The following is a 10,039-nucleotide window of genomic DNA, read 5'->3' as shown; positions in this document are numbered from 1 at the left end:
AATTGTATTAGCTTGCTAGTGTTGCACGCACAGTTATCCAATAAAATATAGAGAACTTTTATCTAGTACACATGTTTCAATAAATATGGAAAATGCAATAATCAGCACTGGGGACAAATCATTATAAAGTATCTTTATTCACTGTATACAGTGAATACAATTTCATTATTATTAAAACGCATTATCACATAACTATAATGAAAAAAATTAAATTAAATAAAACACATGGTTAGATTAGGGTGTGATTATAATCCATTTGAATGTGATTCAGTGGAAGGCATATGAACCACATCAGGCTGTATGTTTGTAGAAAGCATAGCTTTGAAATAGTGTTTCAGGCCCCACTAACTAACACCCCGTGTCTGCCAAATGGAACACTTAATACAAGAACAAAATCTGCTCATTTCATGGGTCTGGTGCATTTTAATTGACAACATGAATGCAACAAAATCCACAATTCCATTGACATTCACTGTACTCATGAATACGTGAATCAGACCCAAGTGTACAACTTCATGTGGATGTTTTGCGTGTGGAACTATGGGTTGAAAGTGACACTTGAGTGCTGTGTGTATGTGTGTGTGTGTGTGTGTGTGTGCATGGCACGGAGGGGGGGGGGGGGGGGGGGGGGGGGGGGGGTATAAGTAAGAATTTCAATCAGAGGCTAATGCAGTGGCATCACATAATTCACTAGGTATAGTTTGTTGTTCTTGAAACTAGTACACAGTTTTGATGACTTTGATACAGCAAATCCAGTTATCTCCTGGAACCCATTTCAATGTACACTAAACCCTCAACTGGTTTGCTTAGTTGTTGCTATGGTAGAGACAGCAGTGGCTGAGGTGATGCTAGCTAGTTTGATATGATGTGATATGGAATGGTGTTGGCTATGGTAGAGAAGGAGGTTAGTAGGATTACATGATTCCTTCAAAAAACTCTACATAAAGTCTCTTTCTTGACTAGCTAAAACAGATGTCCTCAGCCAATACCAAGTGCCATTGATGAATTCAGAGAGGTACTCAGAGCTGGGACAGATGTAGGGCAGTTAGTGCCCAGCAGCAGGATTGAGTGGAGAAGAGACAAGTGAAGTACAGTTAGAAGGAAAAGAAGCTGAAATAGTTAAAAGAATCAAAAGGAGGAAAATGTGTGTAAGATTTGATTAGTGAGGCAGAGGGGGATAAATAGCGAAAGAGGAATGGTAAACTGTCTTTAAGTAAAGCATATAAAGTCTGGGTGAGTAGAATAGAGAAAGACAGACAGTCTCAGTTGGTTGGCTAGGTACAAACCCATGCAGGCCTGTTTGCAGGGGAGGCTATGCCAGCTGTACTAAGTGTTTAAAGTTGGGTTCTTTTGATCTAACAAACACTGTGATTGAACGTGGGAACACAAAAGAAGAACAGGCAACATGGACCAGCTGGAATAGGCATTTGCCTGCCCAGGGTGACAACCTTGCTTAAAATGTGTTTACACCCTACAAGATAACTTCTAAAAATGTATGAATGTTTGATTCAGAAAAAATGATGTCAAAGTTGTAGACTTGATTTGTCTTTTCTAAATTATTGGAGACAAATATCTACTCTCCACACTTAAGTCTTCAGCAAGAATATTTTGTGTTGTTCCTTGAGTGTTACTACTCACCAGTTCCTCCAACCCCAGAAGCCGTTTTTATAGATGCAGCCGATAAATCTGGCCAGAGCAATTTGACCTGTTTCACTGAGGTCTTTACACCTTCCCATTTTTCATGCATCCAGAATGTCAGCTACAATGTCGCTTCATCTATGTGTGGTCGTGTGTCATATCAATTTCACTTCATTTATGTGTGGTCGTATGTCATATCAATGTTTTGGTTCATCACTGTATACATCCTCAGGAGTCGAACCTTTGTCCAAAATGCTCAGGATTTTGAATAAGCCATTTGCACAGCATATACATATTGTTTAGTATCCAGTATATTTATATAATATAAACAGTTAATACATAGTTTCTCTAGGATCTTAGTGCTTTGAAAGAAGTGCAATATTAAATATAAATATGATATTTGTAAGTGTATATGCAGATTCTCCATTACCACCTTTTAAGCAAATAAGGTTTCAATTTCAGGGGCAGATGGAGACAGACCCCTCTCAGATGGAGACAGGCCCCTCTCAAAAATCAAACTTAGATACATTAGAAATACATTAAACAGTTCTCAACTACAATCCATAGTGCAGTTCATAGAGCATATTCCAACATAATGTTAATGTACCCCCCAATCAACCAGTCCATCATGGATGATCAAGTATTGTTTTTGAAATACAATTGACTATATTTATAGAAGGGCCAGTTCTTGCCCAGTTCAATTCCAATGCAGATCAGTCTTGTGCTGTTTAGTGGTTGTGTGCTTGGGTAAAGGACAGGTCAGTCTGGTGGATCTGGCCAATATCTGCTCCACTATCTGAGTTGCTGCTACAATTCTGCTACCCTATGCTGAATATCTTTAGTGAACATGAGGCGGTTGCTGGGTTGTTGCAGGAAATGTACTATGGTGCATCCATGATGCATGGCTGTAAGATTTGTGTGTGGTTTTTGAAGTGGTTGCTAGGATGTTGCTTGTTTGGTTGCCATGAGGTAGTTACTGCAGTATTAGTCAGTGGTTGCTATGTTACATGAATTATTGGTTGCTATGTTACATGAAGTATAAATCAATTTAACTCCAAAAGTGTAAAATAACATTAGCTGGGAGTTGTAGAAAATCATCATATGACTAACATTATCAGAAGTTAATGAACACATAAGGTTTACATTCTACAAACACTTCTACCTTTTTAAGCCCATCTGCAAATATTTGACAGAAAACTGCTTTAACATGCTAAACGTATTTGTTAACCACATTTAGGTTTGTTTTGAAATAGTATCTCCCTTAACCACCAAATAATTATTTGCCAAAAACAAAATCAACCTTATAATTTATGATCAAACCTTTAGATACAGTATATTATAAATGTTGTGATTATCAATCTATAGCGGCATTTTTCCAACAAACCTTAAATTATCTTAGCTGTGAGGGCTCACCCATTTTCACTGTCACATGAGGGGGTACCACTAGATGGAACTGTATTAGCCTGCCTATACCACTAAATGGAGCTGTATTAGCCTGCCTGTACCACTAGATGAAGCTGTACTAGCCTGCCTGTACCACTAGATAGAGCTGTATTAGCATGCCTGTACCACTAGATGAAGCTGTATTAGCCTTTTGTTTGTGAATTGAGTTGTCAGGTCAGATGGTTTCATCATAACATAACAGGCAAATAACCTCAGCAAATCATAGGCACATTGAAGGCACATCCCCAAGAGAGATATTTTGTGTAGCCTAAAAAGAACAATATGCTATGTTAAACGTTATGAATATTGTTATGAATGAAAGGCCAACATAAAATCAGTCTCATCTTAACAGTTCGCAAAAACATGATAATGGTATTGATCCTGATCTGTCAAGACTGATGCAGGCCCACATATACACATACAAACACACATATAGTATTTCACTTGATTGGATGACAAATCTTCTGAGCCCTATCCATCTATAATTGTTTGTGCTCAATGGGCACTAAGGGCAACTGGCAGTGAGCAAAGTCTGCTGTGCCTGAACTTAAACTAATTAAATAACTTGGCAATATGATTTAGCTAATTTAATAGCGTTAGCAGGATCCAACGCACAAACATGGGTGGGCGAGCACAGTGCTCTCACCGCATGTGATAGCTTTAGGTCATCTGCAACAACACTTTGCTCGTGGCTTGTTGCTTTGCTCATAGCCCGTCCATTAAATTAGGACGACATAAATCAGAACAGATGGTGTCACATAGTTTTGTCTGTTTGAATAAACTGGTGTTTTATTTAACTGATATAATATTGATATTTTTATGTTTTACATTTTGGTCACCACTCAGAAGGCTAAGGAGGGCTTGGCTGCACACCACTGGTATTTTCATACATATTTCTCAACACAACGTGTTAGCCATGGCCTAACCTACATTAAATGTTTTGGAAAAAGGGACTCTGCATCAGGTTAGGTGAATGCATATCTCACCAAATGTTTATATACAACAGTTTCTTTTACCTTTTCTCTCCCAAACTCTCCAATATGTTTATTTGCCATAACATTAGTGTGGTTTACCCTCAAAATGTCAGCCTTAAGGTAGGGGTGAGTAACTTAGTAATAATATGAAGGGCACTGAGAGAGTGGAGTGAGAGAGATGAGTAACAGTAATAACTAGAAGAGCACTGGGAGAGTGCAGACCTCTTCATAGGTCCAATGGTGTGCCAAGGCCACTAGATGGTTAAAGTAAAACAAAGTTAATAAAAGTCCAGGTGGAACAGCTCCAAAATTAAATGGGTTCTTCCTTAGTCCATGGTACACTCCTCCACCAAGTTTCATGAAAATCAGGCTGTTCGTTTTTGTATAATCCTGCTGACAGACAAACAAACAAAATCAATCTTCTTGGCGGAGGTAACTTTTTAAGACCTCCATTTTATATCGCCCCTTTGTGGTCTTCAAATGCTATTAATCCAGATTACAATAAATAGAAGGCCAAATCAATGGATTGTAGAGCAGACATATTAGGTCTAATTTAAATGTTGCTTTTTTATAATACATCGATGCCTCAAAAACGTTTTGAGAAAATGACGTGCCAATCAGTGATCACTATATCGATCTTATATGACATTCCTACTGTAGTGTATACCTTTAGTTGTAGGAAGTTAAAATATACAGGTTTACATTTTCATTGGATATATAAAATGATGAAAACATTTAAATTAATAGATGTATTGTGACAAATTAACAGATGAATACTTTTGCTTATTTAGTTCAATCTTTTTAGTTAGAGTTAGGTTATTTGTGCTTCAATTAAGTTTTAATTTTGGATTCAAGCTGACATATTTTCAACAATAAGTTTTCTACTTTCTTGGGTATTGTTTTTGTATTTCTGGTATAAAATATGTTGTGACGTTCATAGGAGTTAAGTTGCACCTTGAAAGACTGTCCTTAGTTTGTCTTCTTCGCTGGGGCGCTGGTCAGGAAAAGGACTCAGTATATCAGGAAAGGACTTGCATAAAGAAAACAATAAGACAGAAGAGTCTTGATTGGTATTTTTATATTTAAATGTATTATTTGACATATAAAATTATTTTATATGTTATGTTTTATATGTATGTCTTTTGTATACCCACAGGGCACAATAGAGACAGTGGAAATGTGCAAAAAATACATTAAGTGCATCTGGACTTTCAGCAATGCAAAAGAGCATATTGGGCACCCATCTAATGGCATGAAACCAAGTCCCAGAAGATGATTGCTTTTTCAATATGATCATCAGGTTGCTATAGTTACAGATCACCAACACATTCTCATACAAAGGCTTGTTTATGGCCTGGTCCGAGCCAATATGTTTGTTCCCATTTACAGAGCCAGGACTGTGTGCAAGCATGAATGGACAGCTGGAGGATCATAAGGAGCTATTCGCTGAATTTGAGTAGAATCACAGATTCTACTGTGAACTTACAGATGACAAGTCAAATCCAGTTCTTCATTTAAGCCACAAGGGTGTAGTGTTTTGATGTAGAGGATATATCTGCATTCAAACTGAACTCTAATCTGATCCAGTTTCCTTCACTGTGATTATAAACCATCATGTAAATGCCACAAAGTAAAATCAGAGACTGCGAAGTGTCTTTACGATTAAGTTACCATCAAGTTTCTGTATTTTTGCACTTAATGCTTTTTTTCCACTGTCTGTATCATGCCCCATGAATGTTAAAATAAGAACCATATAAAATCAAGACTCTCCTGTATGATGGTGTGGGAATGGATGTGAAAGCAATATTTTTAAAGGATTTGTTCCTGATTGCATAATTGAATCCCATGTTAACACAAATGTAATTTCAGACTAAAACAATTGCACTGTAGGTGTGTTTGATTTAATGACTTATATGTTGAAACATGAGGAAGATGTTCTAATACCCCTCAGATACCTTACGTGAGGAGTGCAACTCCTATTATAACACGGGTAGATGAAATCAAGCATTCTGAGAGTGAGTTCCGGGGTGTGCTTTAATCAGCGATATAGTAACTGTACGACATGTTTACATCTACCTGAGCGTTCCATATCAGTGCGCACTCAAAAAAATAAAATCGAACAAAGATGGCGGCGTGTTGGGAGCCTGTTAGTAGGAAATGTTTCATGTGAATTAAGCTATCTACACGACTTTTTATACGTCTACATTGACTCGGTTTGTTGTTTCTGTGCTACACGAATGTTGCAGAGTATTGTAAGTCTTAACTGAAAGTCTCGAATAATATTTGTGGATGGCTGCTAACGCTTAGACCAAAAATCCATTGAAACACATAGTAGCTAGCTAGCCTCGCTGCTGATAAGTATAACGTAGCTCTCACACGCAAGTTAGTGGCGATATCCAAATCAATATAAACAAATATTAACAAAGTTGAAAGTGTCCCATTGTAGTTTTTGTTATTTTAATGGCAACTTCATAAAATGAGCAATGTGAATGAATAAAATGGTGCGAGATCAATGTCGATCTCCTAGCTAATCAACCAACTTTTGGTTCTAGGCTAACAGACGTGGTGTTCCCAATGCTGTTTGTCTGTTGCATAGCAACAGTCACACAAAGGGGGACTATTTTCTCTAGGCTACTGAAATGCGATACACAATGTTTGGTGGCTACAACTTTTTTGTGCTGAAAGGCAGCTTTCTATTAATAATTGAATTTTACTTAATATTTATAATGTCGCTGGCAACCGTGTTATAAAAGCAATAAGGTACTCGAGTCAGTACTGTATCGTCAATAATGTACTTGTTCGAGGGTTTGCCGGCCCTCCTCTGCGCGTCGGGCCTTACAACACCCTAGAACAAGTACATTATTGACGATACAGTACTGCCTCTCGAACCTTATTGCTTAATTGAACCGCTACGCACAGGTGGTCAGGTCACAAGGCTGCTGGGCTGCATATTTAGGAGTGATGGTGATTGCTATTGAGTTTGATGTTTTTGTTGCTCAATTTTTGTACTGTATTTTTGCCTGAAGACTTGTCCAAGCCTTCAGTGATTAATAACATTTCATTGGGTGTATGCCAGCCTTTAGTGATTAATGAGGTTTCATAGGGTGTATGCCAGCCTTTAGTGATTAATGAGGTTTCATAGGGTGTATGCCAGCCTTTAGTGATTAATGAGGTTTCATAGGGTGTATGCCAGCCTTTAGTGATTAATGAGGTTTCAAAGGGTGTATGCCAGCCTTTAGTGATTAATGAGGTTTCAAAGGGTGTATGCCAGCCTTTAGTGATTAATGAGGTTTCAAAGGGTGTATGCCAGCCTTTTGTGATTAATAATGTTTAAAGGGTGTATGCCAGCCTTTATGAAATGGTGCTGTTCTGGGCTCCTAAAGCTGTGTCATATAGGTAAGAGCATTTTGTTCATCCCCCCCTTAGAGCCCATAGTACCTTGGTTACTTCACAGTCACAGTATATATCATACACGAGTTTGGATTTAGCCCTCTATGTGTTGCGTTGCAAGAATGACCGTTCTTTCAGTTTTGGAAGTAACTTTGCAGCTCATTCAAAGGAAATCCTGCAATTGGACATAAATACAATCAAACCCAGGAGCTCTCGACTGCCTGAAGATGTTTTGGGCACAAATACAATCATACCCAGGAGCTCTTGACTGCCTGAAGATTTTTTGAGGTATGCAGTGTTGCTCCAATAATGTTTTCTAATTAATGCATACATCTGTAATCCATGCAGTAGATCTTGTGAAATTTCCAAGGAATTACAGTAACTTAACCTCTGACATATGTGCAAATCCATGTTATTGTGTGGATTGGTGAGAAGGTCCATGAAGATGTGCAGTATAATAGCATGGTCAAGCACACAGAACCTTTGGTGTGTCAGAAATACACACATATACATATATATGAATGTACACATAAATATGAATGTACTCTCACTGTGCATTTGACTCATCAATTAGTGTCAAGTATACATACACATGTGTGTGTATATGTGTCTTTTTACAGCACTTATACTGTACTTGTGTTTCCATTCTCTCAGAAGCCAGTGATGTGGCAGTAGGCTTCCAGACTGGCGAACAGAATGTAGAGGAGCCACAGGCCGAAGAAGAGAAGAGTCGTGAAGATCCTAGAAACCCGTGAACCCCCAAGCTCTCCTCCAATGGATGGTTTTCGCCGAAACATTAGCACGGACATACAGACGAAGGCGAAGATGGTGTAGAGGGTGACGGAGAAGGCCAGAGAGCCAGGATCCACACGGAACACCTCTCCTTTGACTTCCCAGTAGATGGCGGCCACTGACCAGGCCACACCAATGCCCAGGAACACATTCACAGCATTGCTGCCAGTCACATTTCCCACACACGCATCAGCATATTTGTCCTGTACAGCAGCCACTTTACTAGCAAAGGTATCTAAGGAGTGAAATAGTTGAGAGAGAAAGCAATAAACAAGAAGTTACTATTACATTATGTCCATTCTACCGTACCTACAGAAGTTACTATAACATTATATCCATTGGAACGAACCTACAGAAGTTAATATAACATTATATCCATTGGAACGAACCTACTCACCTGTTGTTGCAAAACAATGCAATAACTACCAACCTCACACTAATGCATACATGCAGTAGGTTGTCACTGTTTTGAAAACATACTGGAGATGACTAGAAGACATGTAACAAGGCGTACCCACACAAAGGCGTACCCACCTGGAATGGAGGTGCCCAGGGCCACAAACACTACAGCAGTGACTGTGTCCCGTAGGCCTACAGTGCAGCCAAAGTGAGAGGCAAGGTCTCCAATGACAGCCGTAAGAAGACCTATCATAATGATTGAGACAACAAAGCAGGCCCAGCCATTGCAGTATTCAGAAGGGGGCACAAAGGCAAAGAGAATCTTCCAGAACACTGTAAAGACGTGCATGCAGTAGTCACAACCAGACGGGCGCTGCTGCTCTCCTTCACCGTCTTCTTCACCGTCTCCATCACCTGAAAACACAGACACCGTTTTCAAATTGATTCCAGTATATGTGGTTTTGTCTCTGTAATGACAATAAATTCATTAATTTACCACTTACTTTTTGCAATACATTTCAAATCTAAATTTACATTTCGAATCACAATAAATGGACTCAATTGGACGTCGACAAGTATCAATATGGTTAAATAACACAAACTACTACTTTAGATCCACAGAGGGGGACAAAGGGTCAGTTGTCCTGGGCCTAATCAGGGCTGCAGTGTTCCAAATGCTGCATGTTTGCTGATGTCATTCTGCAACATGTGCCCACTCAGTCTGGTGACAGTGGGGTGACTTCATGCTTTGATGACATGGTACCAGTTGCAATGGTTCATTCAATTACATATAATTACTAATATAATACACATGGATAACACATCCATATCACAAAATAATACGTTCCTAATAGATAATGGGCCTCATTCTCAACAGCAGTTGAGAAGACTTTAAGAAGGACTTTCTTCTGAACTCCACTTCGGTGGATTTAGGAAAACATTTGCCATTCTCCATAGTTTTCTCATCTGGGATTTCGTCTGAACTTCAGAAGACTTTCAGAACGCGAAATAGCAGTTGAAACTCTGCCGGAATCTTCTCAAATGCGATTGCTCAAATAACCACAAGATGACCGCCGTGGAGAACACCAGAATGCTAATCCAGACTATTATCCTTTGTAGATCCAGGTTGGTGGAATGAACTGCCTCGTTTTTCTATTTCTTATGTAAAGTAGTATTTATTGTTACACTAGGTCTCTATTGCTCGTAGCTTGATTGTTCTCTCCCTTGTACGTCGCTTTGGACAAAGGCGTCTGCCAAACCTCGTCAGGGCCCAATCAGTGCATTTTTGTCAACAGAGACAATACAAATATTACAAAACTACAATGGTATCTACATACATCCCTCAATGTTGTATTTGGATTTGTTAGTCGCGGGGTCAAATGAATAATGCTGCCGCATAGGAT

The 10,039-nt window shown here is 38.9% G+C and overlaps 1 protein-coding gene across 1 annotated transcript in view; it reads right to left on the bottom strand.

Annotated features, from left to right (window-relative positions):
* Positions 1 to 8,095: 8,095 nt before the first annotated feature.
* The window catches only part of LOC308370003 (sodium/calcium exchanger 2-like), a gene marked incomplete at both ends in the record, with an annotated part of 70,218 nt that continues 68,274 nt past the window's right edge, over positions 8,096 to 10,039 (bottom strand). Inside the window, 2 exons of the mRNA XM_080844562.1 lie at positions 8,096 to 8,472; positions 8,772 to 9,050. Coding sequence (XP_080700688.1) covers positions 8,096 to 8,472; positions 8,772 to 9,050 — 656 coding nt within the window. The remainder of the gene's footprint in view (positions 8,473 to 8,771; positions 9,051 to 10,039) is intronic.

This window comes from Sprattus sprattus (genome assembly GCF_963457725.1).
Source record: "Sprattus sprattus genome assembly, chromosome: 1".
In the NCBI taxonomy this organism is placed as follows: domain Eukaryota; kingdom Metazoa; phylum Chordata; class Actinopteri; order Clupeiformes; family Clupeidae; genus Sprattus; species Sprattus sprattus.
The sequence above is the reverse complement of the archived record's forward strand: the minus strand, read 5'-3'. Positions and strand labels throughout refer to the sequence as shown.